The sequence below is a fragment of the Platalea leucorodia genome (genome assembly GCF_965183815.1).
Source record: "Platalea leucorodia genome assembly, chromosome: 1".
Lineage (NCBI taxonomy): Eukaryota > Metazoa > Chordata > Aves > Pelecaniformes > Threskiornithidae > Platalea > Platalea leucorodia.
The window spans coordinates 78,356,062-78,381,474 of NC_138823.1; the positions used below are offsets into that span (position 1 = coordinate 78,356,062).

Sequence of the window (25,413 nt, forward strand, 5' to 3'; positions counted from 1 at the left end):
TATTACTTAGCAATGAAGTAAGATTCTGTCTTGATTCATTGAAACAGTTTTTTTTAAAAGTGTGTGCAGGATCAGTTTCATAGGGACTCATGTAAGTTAATGTTATGTTTACAGGCACACAGATGCTATGGGGAATGGGAAGTCTTCATTATACATTACAGAGATAGATAGCCTAGGCAGCTGCAACTATCTGAGAGTCTATAGCCCTGTTATTGTCATACTCTACTCAAGGTCATTAGACCTGAACAGGAATAATTATCCCAGGCAGACCATTGGATTAATGGTTACACTTCTGGTACCTTCATGCATAGACCTGCAAACTCTGCAAAAATACACGTTGTTAAACAAAGAGAACGTATCACTGTGAGTAACACCTGCAGACCATGCACATTTTGAAGTCGTTGTCTTTTCTGTCATAGCTGTTTCTCTTTCTGACTCCATCATGGGCTTTTACAGCTACCTTCCTTTGGTTCAGGGTTCTGGTTTTTGTGCTTAGCCAGTATTAGCATCTCCCCTCTGCCTACAAGAAAATGGGAAATTCTTATTCAATTTTGAGGTGGAGTATAATCAAAGCAGGAAGAGTTTTTTTGATTCAGTTTTCCAGAGAAGTAGGAACTCAAGAAAAGCTGTCACAGGTAAAACAGGCAAAGTTAAAATGTAAGAGCTTCACAAGGAGAATACCATGAATACTGTCCTGGTTTCAGCTGGGACAGAGTTAATTTTCTTCTTAGTAGCTGGTATAGTGCTGTGTTTTGGATTTAGGATGAGAATAATGTCGATAACACACTGATGTTTTGGTTCTTGTTAAGTAGTGCTAAGCTGTTGCTAAATAGTTGCTGAGCAGTGCTTACACTGGTCAAGGACTTTTCAGCTTCCCATGCTCTGCCCGGTGCACGGGGGGCTGGGAGGGAGCACAGCCAGGACAGCTGACCTAGCCTGGCCACAGGGCTATGCCGTACCAGATGACGTCATGCTCAGTATATGAGCTGGGGGAAGAAGAAGGAAGGGGGGGGACGTTTGGCGTGATGGCGTTTGTCTTCCCAAGTAACCGTTACACGTGATGGAGCCCTGCTTTCCTTGGGATGGCTGAACACCTGCCTGCCCATGGGAATTAGTGAATGAATTCCTTGTTTTGCTTTGTTTGCCTGCGCAGCTTTTGCTTTGCCTATTTAACTGTTCAATTATTAAACTGTCTTTATCTCAATCCACGAGTTTTCTCCCTTTTACCCTTCCGATTCTCTCCCCCATCCCACCAGGGGGAGTGAGTGACCGGCTGTGTGGTGCCTAGTTGCCGCCTGGGGTTAAACCACAACCAGTATAATACCAACAAAAGATAAGGAAAAATAAGTAGGTTTTCTTAAAAAATATTCAATTTCCTTTTAGGTTAATATTTGGAAAAAACCCTTTCGTTTGCCAAATGCCATATTAAAGTACGGGGAGAGTATGTATCAAAATAGTCTGCAAAAGTCCAACATCTTCAATACGTTCTGTGTCCTGATTTTATCTTTTCATTTTCAGTCTAGCAACTGCTAAAACTATGACCAAACATTTAAAATCCATTAAAAAAAAATTATTTAGCCTACTCTTGCCTGAATTGGACTGCATTTCGCTGAAGTCCTCTGACAGTCTTTGAAGCTCTTGCTTTATTTGCTAATCCATATTTCCTGCATCCTACTCGGATATTGAATAGATTACTGTACATCTTCAGATGTTAAGTTCAGCTTAAGCTTTTTCTAATATACACAAAACCTTGAAGAAGTTAGATATTACTTGGAAATGTGTGTATATCTCTGTCAAGTTCTTCAAGGAACTGATTAATTTTGGAGCCATACCAGGCAAATGCCTGAGTGCAAGCCTCATTGAAATGTTCTAGGGTATTGACAATAGCGTATGCCTTGCACAATATTGCTTCCATGTTAATTTCATTCTCCTTAAAGAAATTGTGGACATTTCATTTTAAATTTTAGGAGCGTCTTCTACTTTCTTTACTGCCTGCCCACATTGCCATGGAAATGAAAGCAGAGATCATTCAGAGGTTACAAGGTCCCAAGGCAGGCCAGCTGGAGAACACCAACAACTTCCACAATTTGTATGTCAAAAGGCACACCAATGTAAGGTATTGTACTATAATAAAATGTACCAACATCATTCAGAAAAATTTTGAAAAGAAAGTGTTAAGAGACCAATTAAGAAAATATTTGTTTTAATATGCTTTTCAACAACTTAATGTTTAGTGTCCATTCATTTGATCAAATGCTAACAATTTTGTGTTCCAGAAAAGCAACAAAAGTGTTAATACAAAGGGGTTGTTTAGAAAAAGCCATGCATTAACAGGCTTTCTTCATAATGTCTTAATTTTTCAGGTTAAAGTACCAAATCCTGCTTTCATGTATACTAGTCAATATTGTAATTCATGTCCGTGATATTATTCTGAATTTGTAATTTTCTTACCTGGAGCAATTTCTTAGGTTTTATATAGGGTAAATAGAGGCAGCTGTATCACATATATATTTTACACAGTCTGATCTGATCTGAATTCTCTCAGTGCCAGGAGGCACACAAGGCACGAACATCGTTCTTCCACTTCGATCGGTCTGCAGCTGCGTGCTTCCCTCTGGAGTCCACCCAAGGGCCACAGCGCAGTCTTCTGTTGGTTTTTTCCTCAGGACATGACCGATCCAGTTCCATCTCCTCCTCCTCACTTCATTACTGATTTTCTCCATCCCCGCCATTTTGGATTTTTTTGAAAGCTGATGCTCGTCGTTTCTGCAACTTTTTATTTTTTTTTCCGGGAGGAGGTAGTTGGCCTCCTGCCCAACCCCCATGACTTGGAGGGCCAGTGGTTTTTCTGTCAGGGTGGCCTTCCCTTAGGCTGCGTTGGTTCGCGGCACCTTCTTCAGTTTTATCTGGTGCACCCTCCAGAGAGGGATCCCCTATCCACCACCCAGGGGACACGCCTTCTAGCCGTGCAGCCCCAGCCGAAGGTATTTTACACAGTACTTAAGAGAAAATATTCTGCTGACAAATTAATTATTTATCAATTATAAATTTCTAGAAGTTAGAAAAATATTTCACCATTTATTTCAAATATTCTTTCATCTTTCCAAGTTGTTTTGCCTGTTTTTTTAATTGGACAAGTTACTTTGAATTACATTCTTAGAAATTACATTTTTCATGCAAGTATTGCAGGACTTTTGAGGAAGTTCATTTTCACTTGCTAGCACCAATACTTTTCCCTTAGCCTGATTCTAGTAATTGGTCAAGTTTTCTTGGTGAATAGGAACATAGTGTATGGCTTGAATATCTTAGCAACCAAGCTTGAATTTACTAGTCTGAGTAACAAGTGAACAAAGATTTCCATCCTGCATATCATTGACAGGTAGATCTAGACAGAAAATGTCTACAATGACAAAAAGTTATTAAACAATTTCTGATAACAAACAGGTTTATTGAAATAATTATATTGCTGATTTGTGAGTAGGAAAAAAGTTTCTATTTTTTGAATACACTGTAACAAATATAGGTATAGAATGCCTATAAATACCTATAAATATAAGTATACCTGTAAAGGTAATACCTGTGAAGGTAATACCTAGAAAGGTAAAAATAGGTATATATTACATATATACATAATGCTTGTAAAGATAAAGGTAGATTTACCTATCAATATAGTTATTTTTATCGCTATACATTTAGCAGTGGCTGTTTTGCATATGAGCATACCTCTGTGAAGTCCAGAATGCATACTTTCATGTTTTGCTGTTGATTGATAAATCTGAGTTCTGCAGAAGGAAACTGTAACCAAGTTTCTGTTTATTTCTGTTGTAGCATCTTGTATGCTGATATTGTGGGATTCACTCGCCTGGCCAGTGACTGCTCGCCAGGGGAATTGGTGCACATGCTAAACGAGCTGTTTGGCAAGTTTGATCAGATTGCAAAGGTAGGTTTCTACTGTGCTGCTACAGTTAGTTTAAATAAGTAAGTCATCTTTAAAATATTTTTTCTTCTTCAGGACTCTTCTACCTTGAGGCAGCATTTCTGAGGCTTTGGCAGAAAGATTAGGCTTGAAACATGTGAAGAAAAAAACCTGGCTCTGGTCTGAGTGTAACTGTGCTTCTGCCAGTGTGACAATCTGTGAAACCCAAGATAGCTCTCTCTAACAGGACCAATAGAGACAGCTCATGGAGCCCTATAAAGCTTAATGGAAGGTGCATAGCTCTTTAAATAGATTTTTTACAATAAAAAGAATTAAGAAATTCAAGATAGAAAACTGATACAGTCAGTTTTCTGATATCTGGAAAAGCATTTAAGAGACTGGAGGACAAGGGAGACAACACTGATTGAAGCAATTTTAATTACTGACCACAGCATCTTGATTACTCAAGGAAAGATTCAAATATAATCAGAAGACTTTCTTCTGTTTATTTAGGTGTAATTTTTATAAAAATTACATCAAATGTCGTGTTATGTGTGAAGGTGAAATCAGAAACACTAAAACAGATAAAAATGTTCTGTGGTTTTTTATTAGTTCAAAAACTATTGTCCAGTATTGATTAAAAAAAAAAACATATATTGCCTTAGCGTACAAAAGATAGAAATAAGATTATGATTGCTAGTTTCAGGAAGTATTGCATAGTATGTCTTCAAAGATAAGAATGTGGAAGGCTAGGTCTTTTGATTTCATATTTCAAACAAAGAGACTTTAGTTAGATCCAGTACATGATACTTTGGCTCAGTTCTTTAATCTAAGGTTTGAACAACACTGCAGATATATGTTTTACAATTAACTTACTTCCTGGTTTTGCCCATTAAGGACCATAACAGATGGAGGAATCATCTGTACAAAACTCTCTGACAGCACTTCTTTTTTAGCAAGCCAAACCCTTCTCTGCTGAAACAAGCTTAGAGTAGAATGATTTTGCTAATATCATTTAAGTCAGTCTTTGTACCAGTAACCCTTCATTTATGTAATTCAAGTTGAAAGTGACCATCTCACCTTGCTTTTTCCTCCAGGAAAATGAATGTATGAGAATTAAAATCCTAGGTGACTGCTATTACTGTGTTTCTGGACTACCTATATCTCTTCAGAATCATGCCAAGAATTGCGTGAAAATGGGACTGGACATGTGTGAAGCCATTAAGTAAGTGCTGAACTTTTTATTAAATATTCAACAATAAAAATTCTGTCTCTTTTCTATCTGTAGCTGTGCTGCAGATAGACCTGCAGTAGTTGGCGTGTTTCACGACAAGGTCCAGCATGGTAATCGTGATCTCAGCCTCAGCAAAGAAATATTTTAAGATGTTTGGTTGTGCCAGGCTATCTCGTCACTACGCCATAAAGATGATTAAGGGCCTGGAGCATTGCTCATATGAGGAAAAGACTGAGAGAGCTGGGACTGTTCAACCTGGAGAAGAGAAAGCTGAGGTGGGAAAATCTCATCAATGCATTTAAGTACCTGAAGGGAGAGTGCAAAGAAGATGGAGCCAGGGTCTTTTCGGTGGTGCCCAGTGATAGGACAAGAGATGATGGGCACAAACTGAAACAAAGAAGGTTCTCTCTGAACATCGGGAAACATTTTTTTCACTGTGAGGGTGACTGAGCACTGGCACAGGTTGCCCAGGGAGGTTGTGGAGTTTCCAGCCTTGGAGATACTCAAAATCCAACTGGTATGGCCCCAAGCAACCTGCTTTAGCTGGCCCTGTTTTGAGCAGGAGTTGGACTAGACAATCTCCAGAGGTCCCTTCTGACCTCAACTATTCTGTGATTCTGTAACTATGAGATAGTAAATATCCCAATAGACATCACTTAGGACCTGGAAAGCTTTGTTTTTTGCAGAGTCATGATGCTGCCAAGCACCTGTTAGTCAAACAGCTCTGTGAGAGGCCAGAGCTCCTGGCTCCTGATGAGCTTGGAGTTCAGTAGTAGTCAGGAGCAGTTGTCCCAATTAAGATGCCTCAAGCCCTGAGCCTGTGGAGTGATACTGAGCATGTCTACCAAAGACATTTCTAACAGCTTACAGATTCCTAGGCTGAGGTCTGCTTCCCATATTGTTAAATAAGCAATAAAATGTGCCTGTCTTACTAGACCCCAGGTTTAGGTTTAGTTTCAACTTCTCTGAAATTAATTTTTTAGGTGAGGACTTTCCAAAAAGTTTTGTCAGTTAACACATTAAGGCACCATGGAGCATTCGGTGCTTATCAGGAGTATTTTGGATTTGTGGTTATTTGTCCCTTATTTCTTTCCCATAATCATTGTGCTTGTTCTGTCTTTGAAACTGAAAACAGAACAAGGTTTTTGAGAATCCTAATGTGTTTACTTTTGAAATAGCAGTTGTAACTTACCTATTCAGAAACTTCAGCTCAGTATTGTAGTTTATTTGTTAAGCAAGGGTCTGATTCTGTTAGCTTATTTAGAAAACATTTTGTGAGGAAAGGACAATTAAAAAACCTTCCACTTCTTTTTTTTTTTTTTTTTTTTTCAACCAAACTCAGACAATTCATTATCTGTAATTCATACCTGAAGTTCTTTTTAGCTTTTAGGAGTTAAAATACTGTAAATGGTTACTTATAGCAGTTATTGTTAATGGTACAAATATCTTTTCTGTAGGAAAGCTAAGTTTCCTTTGACTAAAATTACAGTATATCTAGGTGAGCTACACTTTGTAAAAATATATATCACGTGAATGTCTGAATATTTAGCAGTGACCTCTGTGATTTGTTTTTTAAACAAATGGGCTTTGGTTTTAAAACTTGGTATGCTCGTCCGTAAGTTTCAGTTCAAATTTTGATGTTTTTGCCCAAATCACATTTACCACTGTCCAAGGTAGCAAAGTAAAAAATTACCTCATCCTTGTGAGGTATATGTGTGGTGTGCGCCTCATCATGAAATGTAGTTATGTTGAACAGTGTTGTCTCAGTGATTGACTAAACAGGCATACAAAAGTGAATCCTCTAATCCTTAAATATTACCCTCATATGTGTGTGATTGTAGTCACAAGAGGTTTTCGGCTTTCAGTTGCCTGGTCTTGTGATTCAATACAGGGTAATTACTGTATGGATAGGTTGATTAATGCAAATTTGGTTCTTTTCCTTTTAAGGTATTCACAGAAAAGGTGTAGTGTTTGTGGAAACTGGGATTTTTATCTCCTTACCTTAGGGAGCTTTTGTAAAACTAACCTCAGTACAGGAATCAGGTCGCTGCATTTTCTAAAATGTTTTTTGTTCATCCAGATATGGTTGTACCTTACATTGTGTCCAAAGGACGCTATTTTTTTAAAATGGTACTTGGAGTACTTCTCCTTGCCAAGCATGAAAATCCACCGATTTGGTTGTTTCCTCAGTTGCTTTCACTGGATGCTTTCTCTTTATCATTTAGGTATACTAGAACATTATTATAATTAAACCAATTGCTTCTCTAGCGTATTTGGAACTAAAACTGACATCCCTTCAGTAGGGCAGTAGGTAAAAGAGTTTGTGTGAGTTCTGAGTCCCCCCCCAGGCTGTTGGAAAAACAATGCTAAACTCAAGCCATAAATTGCCCTTCACGAAGAACTGAAAATATAATTTTACACATCACAATGCAATGCTTTACTTGAGCTCAGAGAGCAATCTGTCAGTTCCTCACACTTCAGAACTTCCCAGTTTTCTTTGAAATAACTTTCTGCTCAAGCTGCTATCAAGTATGTCAATTGTTAATGCCGGATGATAATGTCCTCCTTGGTAAGAGCAGCCTTATAGAGTAGAAAATTATCTTTTAGTTGTGTAGCACATTCTGATCTGACTTCATTACTGTAGTCAGAACTCACAACGGTCCTGTAGACAGATGCCTGATTATCATAGCCTGTTTACATCTCTGTAAGAATGGAGGAATCTGTACCCCATGTTCTGAAATGCTTTCAAAGTATTATGTCAAGTGTTGCAGCCTGCAAGTGAATAGAAATTACTGATTACTAATCAACTCCATGTTTTGTTGTGTGATTGCTGCATCTTTGTGTGGAAGCATCTCCTGAAATACTTTTGTGGCCTGTAAAACTAGAAATAGTAATACTCTTGCTGTTGGAAGTGTGTCACTCAATATATGTTTGACTCACTGTGTCTAAATGATCTTTTTTATCAGATATGAGGTTTTGTTATACTCAGTCACTGAGGTGCAAACCGAACCCTCAGTGCATAAGTTACTGAAATAAAGCAGTTTGCTGTTTGGATTAAGAGTTCTATATGGATTTTACCACCTGAATATGGTTTCAGTTCCAGTTCTTTTTGAAGCAAAAAGCAGGAATTCTACCAAATTACCAGGTGATCTGTAGTACAAAGCCTTATTCAGTCTTGCTTCCTAATGATGCATAGCTCCATTTTGAGCAATTCAGTCTCACTATGCTAAGAATTGTTTCCATTTAAACATGTTACTAGTCCCACTGATTAATTGCTTTGCTTCTTTGCTCTATGTTGGAGCAAATCCAATGTTTCTCGTAGCCTGCAACCTGCTTGCCCAGGAGTGGGATGCTCGCCTTATCAAGCCATAGATGCCAGTGCTGCCTGTGATGTTGAGAGCTGGCCACCTTAATTGGGTGCTTTAAGGCTAGAGCTTATCTGTTAAGGCAAAATATATTTGTGTATGAATATATATGCTGTTTTCCTCCAGCCCAAACTCCACCCCCTTGTCTGTCTGGTGACTTCCTAATTTACATATTTCTCAGCCACAGATTCTCAAAGGCTGTCTTTGATTTGGTAGCGTGAAATGAGTTCCATTTCAGAGGAAAGTGAAAGAAACTGTTGGATGAGATGGTTGTACCAATTTGAAAGCTAGCTACAAAATAAAATTATTTTTTTTAGGTATGATTTCATTCCTGCAGGTTTGATCCAAAAAGGGACTATGCTTTTAAAGCTGGCAATTTGCGAGGAACTAAGTGTTCAAGGCTCACTGAATGTGTTAAAGTGTGTAAGACAGGACTAGGTGAGTCTTCGATATATTAGTCTAGAATTACCGATCAATAAAGCTCAGATAAACAGAGTAGATGCTTTCCTGATGACCTGAACTCTTGCTTGTGTGGAGTAAAGTTGCTACAACTACCTTCAAGCTACCCATGCCTGTGAAAAACATAGAATCCTTACAAACTCAAATTTCAGGCCGCAATAGGAAAAATACAGTTTTGATGAGTATTTTGACTGCCCAGCCAGGATGGGCACACTGACTCTGGTGTGCTGAGGGAAATCAGAGAGACTGTGGGAGCAGAAAATGAAATAATAGTGGGAAGTTTCAGATATACTTGTGTTGGTAAGACAACTGTCCTGTGGGGATGTGATAGGCTACATTCTTAGATGCATTCAGTGCCTGCATCTTCATAGCAATTGTTCAGGGAGCACAGGAGAGAAGTAGTAAACCCTAATTTGGTCCAGAGTAACACTTCTAATTTAAAATCTTCTGTGGTTTCTGTAATTTGTGAGACAGAAGAGAAGATTCAGTTCTGGAACATATTATACTTGCTCCCCTCCTTAACTCCTGAGAGCTTATTATAAAGCAGACTTTACGGCTTGCTCTCCACAATATGGCAGGGTGGCCTCTTGACAAGCACTCCTAGAGGATAACTGTTCCTCTTTCACTTTGCCCAGTTTTGTAAAACACTTTTTTTTTCCCAAAGTGTTAAGCTTGTGTCATATTCCTTGTGCAGAGCAAAGTGGTGTTTGTCATTTGCCAACTGCTTACAAAGATAATTTACAAGCAGTTCATTTTCAAGTATGTTAGCTACAGGAGAGCAGTGTAAAATGGCAAAGTGAAAAGAGATATCAATAAACACTTGATAGAGACTGAGGGAATTAAAAAACTTCTCCTCTCTTCTTTTTAATAACTTCAAAACAGTTTAACAAAATACTTTCTTTCAGTCATGCTCCTGTTATTTTCATTTCCCAGAAAAAGAACACTTGAGAACTACTGCTTACACATAGGATTTACCATATCAAATTAAGCCTGTTAAGTTCCGTGTTCCCTTTCAAAAAAAGATAAACAGGCCAGTTTAATACTGTAATTCAGAAGGTACCGAGCTGATGATTCTCATCTTTGAGAATGAAGATGTTGCTAGAACTATGAACCTGACTTATATACAGGACCCATTTGGGTTTCTTATTCTATAGTTGTTCCTTCCATCAACACCCTGAATTCCCCCAAGATAAATGTATGTACATGTTCCTTATTACTGGTTAGGTTTTGGTCCTCATGAGTTGGGGCTTTAAATACATAAATCCAGTTAAGTTATGATCTTCCTATTTCTTAGAATTGTATAAACCTGTAGACATCTGAATTAATTTTATAACTCTTTAGGTTGTTAGGTACTGATATGACATATGTCTGAAAATGTTGTTTGACTTTAGTCAAAAGGTTGTTTGACTTTAGTCACCAACCTGTGATTCAAAAGAGCCTCTTCTGGAAAGATTAATGCCTATCTTATGTGTAGGGCTCTTGAGATCTGGGTTGGGGTGAACAGATACTTCAACTCTGTCTAAAGTCACTGGAAAAGTCAAAGGTTTAGATGTGGTCTGGACAGTGAGGGTGGCCTCTCATTCCTTGTATAACAATCTAGTGGGTACAGTGTTCACCAACCATGTAGAAGGCTGTTGAGCTTATGTTCTCCACAGCGTGAATGGTACTGAGCCCATATCCCCAAAAACTGTATGAGCCACCAGCCTGTAGAATATCCTGAGGTGCTGCGTTTTTCATCCTTCTTCTCAGAGCAGAGCCATTTGCAAACAGGCATGCAAGAGTGATGAGACCTGATAGAAACGAGATATGAGAAGGTCTCCAATGTAGATATTAGGGTCTTCAGATAGAAGCATGCATAACAGTAGTTCCAGATCACCAAAATATGTTTGTTGGACTGTTGCTGCATTAAAAGCCATACCAAAGGCTGCCTGTAGAACAGAAGTTAGTCCCTAGGTTCTATCATGATACCGAACATTTCCACTTCTTAGTTCAGCCCTCCCAAATAGTTTCAAATGAGTATAAAAGAAGGGACTTCAGACATGGACTTGAGAATTAACATTTACTGAACATAGTTACAAATATAGATAATAGTAAAGGTAATACATAAAAATAATCCTAGCATAAAAAGAATGGAGACAATGCTAAAAATAAATGAATGTTATCACCATGGTTACTGCTAATTTGACTGGTAAATTAAAAGAAAACAAAGGCCCTATTATGTATATTAACACAGATTTTCTTCTCAACTACAGGAAAGTGAGAGACGCAACTGGAGTTGATATTAATATGCGTGTAGGAGTGCACTCTGGGAACGTGCTTTGTGGCGTTATTGGACTACAGAAGTGGCAGTACGATGTGTGGTCACATGATGTTACTCTGGCAAATCACATGGAAGCTGGAGGAGTCCCAGGGTAAGAGGCTCTGTTAACCTTTGGACACGTGGCTTTTTGTACCATGGAGAAACGCATAGGTACCATCTCTTCAGCCATCAGCCTTCATGGAGAAACCGGAACTAATTCGTAGTGCTGTCTTTAAAAAAAACAAAACAAAACAGGCACTCGGTATTTCCTGTGATTTAGAGTACTTTTTGTGGATAGAAACCTTTGGATTTATGCCCATTACAACTTCTAAAAATGAGATTAGAGAGACTGTAAATGAAGTGAGCAGCGTATAAAAAGTACATCCAAAAGCTAGTAAAAAAGGTTGATCAGATTCAAATTATGCTTTTGATTGGTATTTGTGATTCTGTCATTCTTTTAAAATATAATTTCAGCCGTGTTCACATCACCTCTGTCACCTTGGCACATTTGAATGGAGCTTACAAAGTGGAAGATGGGGACGGAGATGTGAGGGACCCATATCTGAAAGAGCATAATGTTAAGACTTACTTTGTAATCAATCCCAAGGTTAGTAGTACTTTTATTTTGTGGCCAGTCATAGTTATTTTTGAGCAGGACCACTAGTCTCTTTATTGAATAATTCACTACCATAAGATATTGATCAGAGCTATTACTGATGCCTACAAATACATAATGTTTGCATTGCAAATCTTTCCTGCTCTTCAGAAATAAGTCTCTGATATTTCCCAACAATATCATTAAGAATTGCAGGTTCTTAGCATCTCTCCATTTTTAAGTTCCTAAGCATGCAGATACGTGGTACCAGATGATGCACTACTGTTTCAGAAGGTAATGAACACCAAGGTTGATATCACCTTTTATTCTCTGTCAACCAGGGAGAGAAGCGAAGCCCTCAGCACCACATTAGACCTCGACATACTCTTGATGGAGCCAAAATGAGAGCTTCTGTCCGCATGACCCGGTACCTGGAATCTTGGGGAGCAGCCAAGCCATTTGCACACTTGCACCACAGGGACAGCATGACCACTGAAAACGGCAAGATTAGCACAACAGTAGGGGCCTACTTATGTCATTTCATACAATTTAGCAATATTTGAAAGGAAAAAGGTGCTCACTGCTAAATACCTGGTTATTTCTCATAGCAGAAGATACACACATTTGTACAGGGCATAAACCCAGTGAAGTTGCTGGGAGCTCTTCCATTGGGATGTGAGCTTTGGACTAGACTCTAAGGAGCCATGTCTTGCTACAAGTGCATCTCTGAATTATAAGGAGTCCAACACACTTCCTAAAATACACAATTTGACCCTCTAAGCTTGAGCCCCATTCACAGCATGTAGAGTGTCTGCTGTTCACCTTGTGGAAAGACATTTTGAACATAAAGCCAGAGCGCAACACCTTTGGGAAGGACCACTTTTGATATAGAGACATTCCCTGAGATTTATTGGCTATTTAGCCACATTCTTCATTTGGAACATGGCCAAACTGGAGCAAAAGCCATGAAGTTAGAATATCCCTATGGTACCTGGAGTGGACTTTATTAGAAGAGTTCTCTGGGAACCAAATCCGTACTCACTATAACATCTACCTTTTGAAGGTGCACTAACCACTCATCAGCTATGGCTGATGGCCTGAGTTTCACAGTGCTATAGTGCAATGTTACACCTCTTACACTGAACAGAAAAGATTTCTTTTTAATTTTGCTAACACTATTTTACTGCTGTCAGTAAGGTGGTGTCAGTCCACAGCTTGTACATTGCATTATCTTCTACTTCTAAGAAGTGCAAACATAAAGGTAAATTCTAATAGTTTTCACCATTGGCATTCAGTTTTGTTCCTGTAACATATGAGAATGTAGGATTGAGGCACCTAACCCACCTTGTTCAATAAATACAGTGCATCAGAATGTGGATTGTGACGTGTTCATGACAGAAAGTACCCATCCATCGCTATTAATCGCCAAATAAGTGTGGCTGTGATGGCTGCTGTTGCTTATCAAGAAAAAATAATGACCATTGCCTGTATTTGGCCACTCAGGTCTGTTTTTTTCAAAAACACTTAACGTTGGTTTTTGCTGAAGCTGACAGGAGTTTGGACTACATTAAAACAGTGGTGACTTTGAAGCAGTGACTTTCTAGTAAAGCAAAACATTCTTGGATTCAGAATGTTGTATTGGTTATTTAGTGTTTATAATGATAGATCAGTTTGTCTCCAGGTCACTCCATCTTCACTCTTGGCTGGATTTTTCTTTTAGACAGTTTTAATCTAATGCTAAAAGTATTTGTATTGGAATCTTTTCTCCTTATGTGAAACACTATTTTTAAAGCAACTTAGTGTTGTCAAAGTCTATTATAGTTCATAGGTATTTTCTTTTGTTTTTTAGGATGTTCCCATGGGGCAATATCATTTTCAGCGTTGCAGAGAGAGGTAAATTAATTTTAAAAAATCACTTCTTCATATAAAGTCCATATAAATACATATACATTCATATGGATTCATATGTATATAAGGCATGCTTTCAAATATTGAGGGCCATTTCTCACCCAAACTATTTTTTCAGCTGATACCTCTTACATAGAGACGGGCTATGGAAACAGATTTGGCAGACATGTTACTTATGAGTTGTGAATACACTTCCTGCTAACAAATAGCATTATTCTGAATTAGTATAAATATGTTGATGGGCTACTATTCGTTTCTCCTAACAACCCAATTACTCTATCAGTGAGGAGAAAATTATATGCAGGAAAATTGAGAGGAGGCACAAAAGAGTAAGAAAAGGGAAGATGGAAAGGGCTGTTAATAATTTGTGTTACAACAGCTAATAATACGTACTAAGAGACATTTTCTATATTTTGTTAATCGCTTTGTATTTGCATTGTGTTTTATAATTTCAAAGTCTGAAGTATGTTTGCAGTAGTAAACATTCAAAAGGCATTTTGTAGTCTTCCTGTAGTGCTCCTGCTACACAAAATGTTTGCAAAATCACAATAGCTTTAAGTTTTCATTCTCCTGCTTGATACTTCAATGACTAGGGCAAGATGGTGAGAAATGGAAACAGGGCTGAACTGATCGCTTCTTTAAAAACATTCAGAATTTCTAAATCAAGAAAAGAATGACATCTGTTTAGAAAACAAGCTTAGCACTATCAGAAACCTGGAATGGTTAATTTTTATTTTATCACCTGACAACACTTCAGATAATATATTTCTTGCAAAATTATAAGTAATGTCACAAATACTATAAAATTCTTTGAAAGAACCCTTTAAAAATTTGTATTTTTATTGTCTTTGGTTATGCAAACGAGTCATTCTGTCTATTCCTCCCCCATCGTTCTGCTTGGTAAATGTCTCCTCAACAAATCACAGGTTACTGGAGAGCTATGCAATTACTTAAAATATTGCTAAATTCCGGAAGGTGAACAAGTTTTGACCGAATATACATGATATTAATAAAAACAGTCTCTGATTTTAAAACTGATAATTTACATTTGGACAGTATGTCAAAAGGACTTCTATCAGCCTTATGGTAAAAAGAAAGACCATTGGACTGTGGTATTTGTCAATAATGCAATTCTTTAACATTCTGAGATGTTCTTGCTTTTGTGTTTCTAAATTCCACTCCAAAATAGATCCAAAAGATAGAAATGTTACCACGTGTCTTGATACCATATTATGGAAGGAGTTTCTAGAAACCATTACTGGAGTCTAATGTCCATAGTGAAGCATATAACTAGGATTCTAGATAAGCTAGTTAGTCATTCCCACAGGAGAGAGCTGAAATGATAATAAGCATTTTGAAAATCAGTATTTTATTTGAATATGAAAATGCGGGTTTTGAAGCCTGACTGTGGGCTTCTGTTTGTGGCAGTCTTAGATCTTTTCTAGTTACATGATAGTCTTATTTTGTTAGGGATCTGCCAAGAGGATTAAGTGTGATTAGATAATGTCTCCTCATCTATCTAGTTATTTCTCCTAGGCAGATTGTTTCATATGTGAAAAGTAAGTTGTAAACACTTTCTTACCTAAATTCCATAGCATTGAATAGGCATCAAATCAGTTGGGTCATTTAAAGTTACTGTAAGTACACCAATATAATTGCTGTAGGAATTTGAATCCTGCAACAGGTTATGGGGAAATAAACCAAAATCTTGATGTTGAAGAAAATGTGTGTTACCTTTGACAGGGTTCAATTTGTAGGTTAAGAAAATTTTGGTAAACAAAGAGTCAAATTTCAGATCTGACCGTTGACTTCTTACAAAACATTGTTATTAAGTTAACATTGGATTTAAGTTTTCAAGAGACAGAGACATGATCTGGCAATATTTGAAATATTCCATTTTTAAGGAGAGTGCAACTGCTGAAAGGACTGATGATGTATGCAATAACATATGTTAGCAAAGACAAACCCATTCTGATGATCCTCTTTTGGGTTCAGGCTGAGCCCAGTGAAAAGATCCTTTTTTACATTGCAGTTGTGTTATAAGTTATAAATAGAGAAACATGACATATGTTTGGAACTAATTTCAGACTTGGTGCTCAGTTTTCATATTAAAAATAATAAAATATTTCCAAGAAAAGAAGAGTTAGCAGGCTTTCGGTAGAGAATACTTATTATGCCTCAGTGCACTAGCACATTATTGCTCATCATACAATTCTGACAAGGATTTTTAAAAATAACTACGAGAAACAGGAATGTTTTATGAATTTGAGCATATTCCCATTCTTTTTCATGAATTCATAACACTGTAGAAGACTTTCCTTCAACCAGAATTTCCCGAACTCTCTTGGTTTGGTTTCTTTATGAAATGTTTTCTTGTGTTTGTTTTTTGAGTGCTCCCTAATAGCTAAACTCTAGATTTTTGCATGTATGTGTCAGACTGTGTGGCTTATGCTGTTTCTGTTAAGAGCTTATTATGAGGCTTAGTTTGCCTGAAGCCTATTGCTGCTATAGCAGCATAAATGTTAAAAAATTGTTATTCTCCTCAGAAGTTTATGCCAGCTATCACCCCATTATTTAATGTTTACTTACAATGTAATGATTTTCCAAAGTAACTTCCCAGATTTTTCATTTCAGAACAAAATCACAGAAAAGAAGGTTTGAGGAGGAACTGAATGAGAGGATGATCCAGGCCATTGATGGAATCAATGCTCAAAAGTACGTTTTTATCCTCTGTTGTCTCCTTCCTTCAACTTTGACATAAATCTGCAACAGAGGGTAGTGTTTACTATTTCTCGCTCCCACATGCACGCAGAAGTCTGAAAACAGTAAAGGTGTCACTAATACTGGCATAGGAAGCTCTGCGCATTTTGAAGATGGGCTGTACAGTAACATTTTCCACTATATGGGATAAGACAGTGCCTGTGAATCACGGTGTGACAGAGGTTTTGGTTTGTCTTGATCTTCATGGCAAAGAGATTTTTGCTCTGTAACTGTTTGTATCTGTACACTCATAGCCATAACTCTACAGAATTATCTCATCTGAGAGCAGAGAAGTAACACACAAGAAATAGCTAGCTCGGGAATCAGAATGACGTGAAAATTGATGCTTTGCAATTGTCACAGAAACATCTTCTCAGAATTAGAAACTTTCCCTAAAATCATAGTTTAATATCTCTTTGTTTCAACTGGTTGGTTGATTTCTTAGAGAAGGCTAAGCTTGATGGCATATTGAAGTTGTTGGGGGAGGCATCATGGCATGTATTTTCTTCTGTGTCCTAGGAAGAGCTGGAGGCGGTATTGATATTCTCTGTTTGCTGGTGAATAGATAAGACTGAGAGAAAAATCAATACCAGTTCAAAATAAGTGTTCAGGTTTCTTATATTTATCTGATTAAATAAGGGAATTGCCCTTCAAAAATGTGGTCAATAATTGTGATGAATTACATGTTTCCCCCCTACTTCTGTTACTCAGAATCTTAATCAGCTGAGTATTACACCTAATTATTAAATGCTTATATGTCACATTTGGGGTTTTTTTGCATCTGATAGTCCTATTAAAAGGTACTTGGCTTTATATTATAGGTCATACAAAGAACACAGTGAAAGAGGGTGGGTCATGTGATAGGCAAAGCCTTTTGATTATACTAGACTTGCCTAAAATAGCTATGTAAATTTTGGCAGTTTTTATGTGTCTTCAGGTACACTTGCTCTGATAAGTGGATTGTAAAAATGACGGTTTGATGTCAAAACTAAAGCATCTGTATAAATGCATTAAAATAAAGTATTGGTATGATCGTACTCCATGTTGATTTATCTCAGAGAATGCCTATCATCTAACTAGTGTATAAAATTCAGAGAAACTTGGGGATAAAAGATGTTTGTGTGATAAAAAAGGTTTCTGAAAAAGTTTCAGTGCATTTTGTGAATTACATGGGGAACTGCAGAAAGATAAGGAATGATCTTATATATCAGAGAGGCTGAATGCCACCTTCCAAAACTAGATTCTCTGCCTGTCCCTGTATTGGTTTGCTGAATGAATCACTTAAACGATATTATTCAATTCGGTACCTGAAAATAAGTTGTCAAAAGTGCTGATTCCCCAAATGGCAAGTTAATTCAATAATATTTTAACTATGTGAATTCTAAGCACTCAGAAAAATTAGATAAAATATATCCTACATTTAGGACACAAAACTAATCACATTTTTGTTTTCTTTATAATTGTGCGTGGGTTTTGTGCCTCAATTTTTTGGCTGTAAAATAAAAATAACACTATCAACTAAACTAATAGAGTGATCATGAAGATAAATCTTCTGCTTTTATGAATCAAGAAGCAAACTTTTAAGAAAATCTATGAGAAAACTGGTATTTCTATATGTTTTTAACTGTAGAGTTTGGATTGTATAGTGAATAGGTCTATGACTGAATGAAGAAATTTTAAAAAAAATCATTGCACATAGAACATGGTACTAAAATTACCATTCTTTTAACCTTTTTAATTAGAAAATTTCATTAAAATAATTAAAAAACAAACATTGATTGTACAGAGTCATTGTTTCTTCCACCTTGAGCTGTCAGCATGATCTTTTTCATCCACATCATGGTTCTTTGCCATGTGTCATTCTGTGAAAAAAGTAACTGGTTGCAAGGAAATTGTCATAATATGTGGGTCTTTGGACATTACATGCCCAGATGTTTAACAGCCAGTAACTGGAAGATAAGGGAATGTCGTGTCTGGATCTTCTTAGTCCAAGACAAAGCCGTAGTCCAAATGAATCACTGTTTTTACACAGTGTAAAATAGTGCAGTACATATTCAAATGGTACCTCAGGTTTTTAAAGCAGTGTAGCATTTTCTCTGGGCTCCCTCACTCACTGCTTTCCTGCTGGTTAGCTATCTTTCCACAAAACTGTCAAGCGCCACATGCACACACTGTCAGTAACTCGGGGCATCTGGGTTCAATTCCTTCTTCTGGAATATACATGAAACTGTGGCATCTAAAAAGCAGCTGACTGGCCTTATAGCATGATTCAGAGTAGTAGATTTAGTTGGCAATGCTCCTTGCAAAATTCCATGAGGAAAGTTATGACCTGTTTATTCATTATTATTCTGTGAGAGCACTACATTAAAAGATATGTAAATACACATTTAAAAGAGCAAGTGAGGATCAAAGAGCTTCTGTCTCTCAGCTGACTGCCTTAGCCATTAGGGTGCAACATCATATTTTCTCCACGTTTCTTTTCCCCATACCTTGAACAAAGTATTCCTGGCTGCAGAGTGCCCGTCCTGCACAGGAGAGGGATGAGTAGCCCTAGCTATGCCACCCTGAACCTTTGTGGTTAGGGAACTTCTGTAGGACATGTAATGGATGGATAGGGAACTGCTAGCTAAATATATACCTGCAGAGGGAACTAAAGTTATTTCCTCTTTGAAAACTAGGTTACTATAATAAAGAGACACACTTTCTTTCTTCTCTTTTTTCTTTAAGTCATGGTGGCTGCGATGCTCTGTGCACAATTCCTTGCTGTACATTGTTAATCGGTACAAGCGCTATCAAACCACATGCCTCTGTGGATACAGGCAAAATTCAGCTCTCTGTCTCTGTTCCTTGAATTGCAAAAGAATTTAAACAGAAATTTGGTACTTAGCTTCCCAGAAGGCATATCCCCACGTACTTGCAGATACTTCAGTAACTTTTAGGCTCATCAGGGAGTCAGGCTGTAGGCAGAATTTTTCACCCCTTATCTCTGTGCCAAAGGTATGTGACTTTGTGCTCCCTCTTCTGTACTTACTCTCCACTTCCATTTGTCTGTGTTATACTGTTTCCCTCATCTCAGACCTCTCGGCACCTGCTACCTAAAACCTGAGCTTTAAAGTAGAACTAAAAGCTCCTGAAAACGTGAGCTTGTAATGTGGAGTATGAAGCAGCATTTGCTCTAAATGGCACTACTGACTTCACATGTGATCAAGTGTGTACAGAGCAAATTAGGCCTTTGGGAGTAGATCCACAAACAGAACTTTTTAGCAGTGTTGTAATGGTAATTAAATCAGTCAGATACCATAAGAAAAAAAGGGAAACTAGTTAACAACTTGGAGAAGAGGGTTACTTTTTGTTCAATTTTTACAACTAAATGGAAAAAGGCTTGCACTTAATTTTCACAGTTTACCAAAAATATTCCACCAACTGAATGTTTTCTCCAGTAGATTACAGTTGGACCCAAACAAAATCATGCTATATGTACAACAGCCTATCATATCTGTTTCTTCCCACAATCCTAATTGTGATCAGACGTAGATGTGAGACATTGCAGAGCAAACTGGGAAATATATTTTTGAATTAAGCATGCCTAGAACTGAATATGTTTTCATCCCCTTTTTATTATGAAACTGATTGCACAGGAACAGGGACAGTCTCCCAGGCAAGGAAACAAATATTTTAGATTTCACAAATCAAAGCTAATAGCTTACACTCCATTCTGTCCACTCCTGTTCTCCCAGGACCTTAATTTAGGATATATTCCACTGTGGTTCATTGCTGCTACTTATTTGCATTGCAGCCTGTCAGTTGAGACATTCCCTTTTATTTAGAAGGCATTAGCTACACTACTAGCTTAAAACCTAATTTAAAGTTATTGCTGGAAAGGTTGCAAAAAAATCTCAAGCACTGCTATTATTGTTCAAGCTCAAATATTGCATATTCACAGAAGTAGTCTGCTTAAATGTTTTTTAAAATTCGCCTAGTCCCCTTGAGGTGCAAGCAACCTAAACCTCTTGAAGATTAAATATTCTGTTCCTTTTCAAGTGTCCATTAAACTAAATGTAGACTTTCATACAAGAACATTTCATGTTGTAAAAGTTATGTCAAGCTTTTGTGAAGATTCACTTCTTTTAAAATAGATTTTTTCATTTCAATGCAAGTACTTATTCTATTTTGTATTTCGCAGGGAAGAAGTTTTTATAATCAGTAAAAAGATCAAAATCTACCTGTGATGAGGGAGGGTCATGGTCAAGATACTAATACAGCTCAAAGACAAAATCGCTCTACCTCTTTTAATAATGTTTTTTACATTTTTGTTCGGAATAGGATTTGGTAAAGTGTAATTTACCTGCCACTCTTGCATATTGTAACAGTGTGCTTCTTAAAGGTACCTTGTCAAGGACTGGTTTTATGTCAGGTTCTCTTCTGTGCGCTGGATATACTACAGTATTTTTGACATGAGTGGAATGTCAATGTCAGAATTACATCATGTAAATCTCTCCCTTGATTGTCCTTAGGAATGATCCACAGAAAAAATGGTTCATCTGAGCTTTTGTTTCATGCGTACATTAGCAATAGAAGTCAAAAGGGAGAGGGGATTTGTAGTTTCTGCTTTTACTGTCAGTGCAATTCAACATATACATTGGAATACACAAGAACTTGCTTTCTTCAAAGTGATTTTCTTATTTTACTGCATTTCACTAATATAAAAAGACAAGACTGCTTTATTCATATGTCAGTTATAATGTTCCTTTTCTCTTCTAGGCAGTGGCTTAAATCTGAAGACATTCAAAGAATATCACTTCTTTTCTATAATAAGACTCTGGAAAAAGAAGTAAGTTATTTTCACTGCAAATTCACAGTTGATTCGTTCTTTGCCTCAACCTAAGTGAGGCTTGTATACCTTGCTTTTGTAACACAGAGCCATGGCCACAGCACATTTCCTGCAGGGAGAAGTGCTCAAACCTTACAATAATATTTTATCATCTCATTTATGGAAGAAATTTTTTGAGTGTGATGTCTGAGACTGCTTTCCTGTTTGTAGGGCTGTGCAGTTCAATTGAATTTCTTTAAATTTTCATGGTCTTGCAGAAGTGGGAGGAGGTTTGATAGTCCAAATTTGATGTAACTGGAGTAAAGAATTCCTAAGTTCCATCATCTACATCCTCAAAAGGCATTTATCAGACTCCACTCTTTTTATTTTTTTTTCTTTTGCCATATCTCAAAGACCACCTGTAGTAATGGTAGTCTTGTAATGAATTCAGTTGCCTGTTAGTTTTCTCCATATGCAGTTGATGCTCACAGTAATTCCGGGGATACAATACTATAAATGTTTTTAAGAAAAAATGCTTTTCTGACTAATATGTGTGATAAAACATATTTGAGACATGTATGTACAAATGGAGTAAATGATATTTTTTCTAGTCCTTGGAGTAATGATCAGAATGAAAGATTCCTCCCTTTTAGGTGACTGTCATGACCACTAGCCTAGAAAGTCGGGCCTCTTATTTGTTTCATGGCCTTGTAGAGCTTGAGTGTATTTCTACATACTGACACAGCTTCAGCAGGAAGACTGGAGAGTTGCCTCTTTCTGCTTTCTCATAAGCATAGGGCAGCTGATAGCTGAATAGTTACGCTGTCCTTCAGGGAAGTAAGATGTAGGTTTGACCACAACTGACTGTATAAATGAGTGAACCTGATGAGAATGGGGTAGAGGAAGTATTACCATACTGTGTTCACACTGTACAGCATAGGTGCAAGTATCCTCTGGGTCCCATGTGGTGCTCAAATACATATTTTATTATTTTTGTAGATATCTTTCAGTTCAAAACATCTGAAATAATTTTCAGATTCTTTCACAGCTCAGCAGAATAGTATTCTTATGGCCAGCTGCCAAAGGCATGCGTTGTATGTCCTTGGCAATGCATTAGGGTGAAACAAGTTTCAAGGCTTGTTGAGGCTGTTTAGAAGATGGCACAAGAGAGAAGAAGCTAGAGCTGGTCTGGTCTCATCCATAGTGTTTAAAGGGTACACTCAGTGGATCAAAGGTGTGCCTAGGAACACATTCAGATTTTAATGTGGGTGGTACTAACCGATAAATTCTGAAAGAGAACTTGAGAGAAAACCATCATATGTGCACTTTGGACAATCAGGGAATCAGAACTTGGGAGAAAATCAGGGAGCTAAGTTATTCAGCTGTGCAGATGCTCCCTGTAGGAGTCTAATCTCTTTTAGACTGTAGAATGCTATGGAACGGCAAAGAACTAATTGTTCTTTTTGGATTTGGCTTTTTAATATCTTTCTTCACTGCCTTTGAATGACTCTCCATTCCAGTCTTGACTTTAAAGAACTCAGTAAGAAGCCTGCTTTTGATTTAAACAGGAGTCTTTCAGGCCATGTAGGACCTGAAAGTATAGCAAGGTAATAAAGCAAAATAATTATTTAACCTAAGCAGTGAGTTCCCTGACTTCATTGGGAAATGTCTGGAGAAGTGTGAAACACTGAAATTAATTCACAATTGAGTTGGATTTTTTTGAGGTTTTAGCAGCACCTCAAGGTCCAAAATTGTTGGACAAGACCATTAAGAAACAACAAACATATTCAACAGATGGAAGAACAAAACTTGCTGCAAACGTACCCATTGAGCAAATATTTGTACCTTGAAATTCAGTTAGGTATGTGATAAGAATTGCTTTTAACTTGTCATACAATTCAGAAGTGAAAAAAAGCTGTTGGGTTGCTAAACTCAATTTCTACACGTTCACGTAAAGTTTGGTGCACAAGTTTCAAGGACAGAACTTGGCACTAAGCACAAAGACACAGCTGTGTGCTTGCAGTTAGAAAGCGCAGCTCATGCACTTTGCATTTTATGAAGTTTGCATTTTGAGCACTTTGTGAAAATAATTTTTGGTACATATTTTTTTAATAATCAAATCTTAAACTCTTACCCTTTGAAAAAAACTTCCATAGGGTAAGTAACTTTAATAGGCCCAACACTTAGGTCATTTCCCTTTGAGTACTTAATTGGTTCCAATCTAGACATATCTATCTCAAATAGCAGAACAACTCTGATAAATATTTCATTGCTTAATACTTATGTCTCTAGACAGGCTAATTAGAGATTCATAAATAGATTTTTTTCCATGACAAAACAGATCAAATTGACTCTCTCCTAAGACTATCAAGTGTTTAGTAGTATCAGTGGACATATGAGGCCTTTAACACAGACATAAAATATTTTAATTGAAGTAATAATATAGCCCCAGTAAATATCAGTATGATTGCTAGCTACGCTGTTGGAAATAGAACGTTTATACACATCTCTAGCACAGTTTGCACTTTGCTGCTTTGTGTCCTCAGAAGTTTCCTGTCTAAATGACTGTTACATTTTTTATAACTGTTTCAGCCCATTCATGGAATCGGCTAAGAATGGTTGGCCATTCTTAAAAATTTTTAAAAATGCTTTCACTTTTTTTTTAATTAAAGTTTTTATGATGAATTTGGGATATCCTGTTCTGCGGAGGAACGAGACAAAAACATTTGATGTGGCTACTTAACCTGTTCTTCAAGAAGTAAAAGGATTCAGTACTATGCCTGATAATCCCTAGCCCTATATGAGTGGATGTGGAAGTCATTGAACAACAGGAAATTTACTGTTGCTAAAGACTGCCTACACATACCTGCATCCTTAAGCTGAAATTTCAGTTGAGTGGTATTTTATCTGTTTTGGAAATTGTGTTTTTAACATTTGCTTTTTTTTTTTCTTCTAGTATCGAGCAACTACTCTGCCTGCATTTAAGTATTATGTGACTTGTGCCTGTCTCATATTCTTCTGCATTTTTGTTGTGCAGATTCTGGTATTACCAAAGTAAGTGGTATTTAACGTGTACTCATTCCTACGTATATGTGCTCATTAATGTAAAAAATAAAAATGTATAAGTAAAAACTTTTGGAATTGTCGGATTACAGAGGTCAATTCATGGAAATTAAATTGAACAGAGAAGATGACTGAGGAGTTCAGCCCATTTTCAAAGTTATGCTTGTTTCTAATTTTAAACACTGTCAATAGCGTGGTGCCGAGCGTTAGTATCCATTTTTCATTCATTTTAGTTTTTCTCTTTGCATTTAAAAATGTGTGGTGATGACAGGAATGAGATTCATATGTGTAAAAAAAAGTAATACAAGATATAAGCTTGTGCAACTAAAATTACATGTAAAATAAGCGTGACAATTGGATGTTGAAGTGGGACAAAATGGATTGCAGAATTGGGACTGTGATTAAATAAAAGCATTTAACATATTACTGTGATAATACTGCTATATTCAGCATGCAAACACATTACTATTCATAAAATGTCTCTTTTTAAAACTAATTTTAAAATATTATAATCAATTGCTGGAATAATTACTTTTATCAGAATTTATATATTATGAGCTAATTTATATTTGAGCATATAAATCAGCTATTTTTCTATCTGTTCATGTTCTAGAAAGCCTGAGAAAACTGGAGACAGTTCCAATACGTAATATTTTATTAGACTTCTTAAAATGGAATTTTGCTGTTGATTGTTTACGTAGTGGAAAGTTGATGTTTGTTTTATAGCAATTGTTTCCAAAGCCAACACTGTATATTCCCTGTGATACAGTATTTCTTCACTCATAGTCTTTTCTGATGTGCAGTGCTTTCAGGAGTAGTATTTATAACCTCAGTTGATGGATTGGTCTTGTGCTGTAGTACTTACTCACATTTTAATTCAAAGCCAGAAGGAACTGTTAGGTCATTATAAATTGACTTTTCATACTGCAGACTTGTTTTATAACATGTATAAAGCTTTATGGACTTCTATTTAGATGTCACAGCATTTTCTTTGCAAAGGGTTT

At 37.0% G+C, this 25,413-nt stretch overlaps 1 protein-coding gene across 2 annotated transcripts in view; it reads left to right on the forward strand.

The window, feature by feature from the left end:
• ADCY2 (adenylate cyclase 2) overlaps positions 1-25,413 on the forward strand; it is a 229,908-nt gene that overhangs the window by 142,289 nt on the left and 62,206 nt on the right. For both annotated transcript variants that reach the window (XM_082305789.1, XM_082305790.1), the window contains exons 5-14: positions 1,968-2,116; positions 3,829-3,940; positions 5,014-5,141; positions 11,227-11,385; positions 11,748-11,880; positions 12,210-12,386; positions 13,718-13,761; positions 16,411-16,491; positions 21,298-21,367; positions 24,303-24,400. In XM_082305789.1, coding sequence (XP_082161915.1) covers positions 1,968-2,116; positions 3,829-3,940; positions 5,014-5,141; positions 11,227-11,385; positions 11,748-11,880; positions 12,210-12,386; positions 13,718-13,761; positions 16,411-16,491; positions 21,298-21,367; positions 24,303-24,400 — 1,151 coding nt within the window. The remainder of the gene's footprint in view (positions 1-1,967; positions 2,117-3,828; positions 3,941-5,013; positions 5,142-11,226; positions 11,386-11,747; positions 11,881-12,209; positions 12,387-13,717; positions 13,762-16,410; positions 16,492-21,297; positions 21,368-24,302; positions 24,401-25,413) is intronic.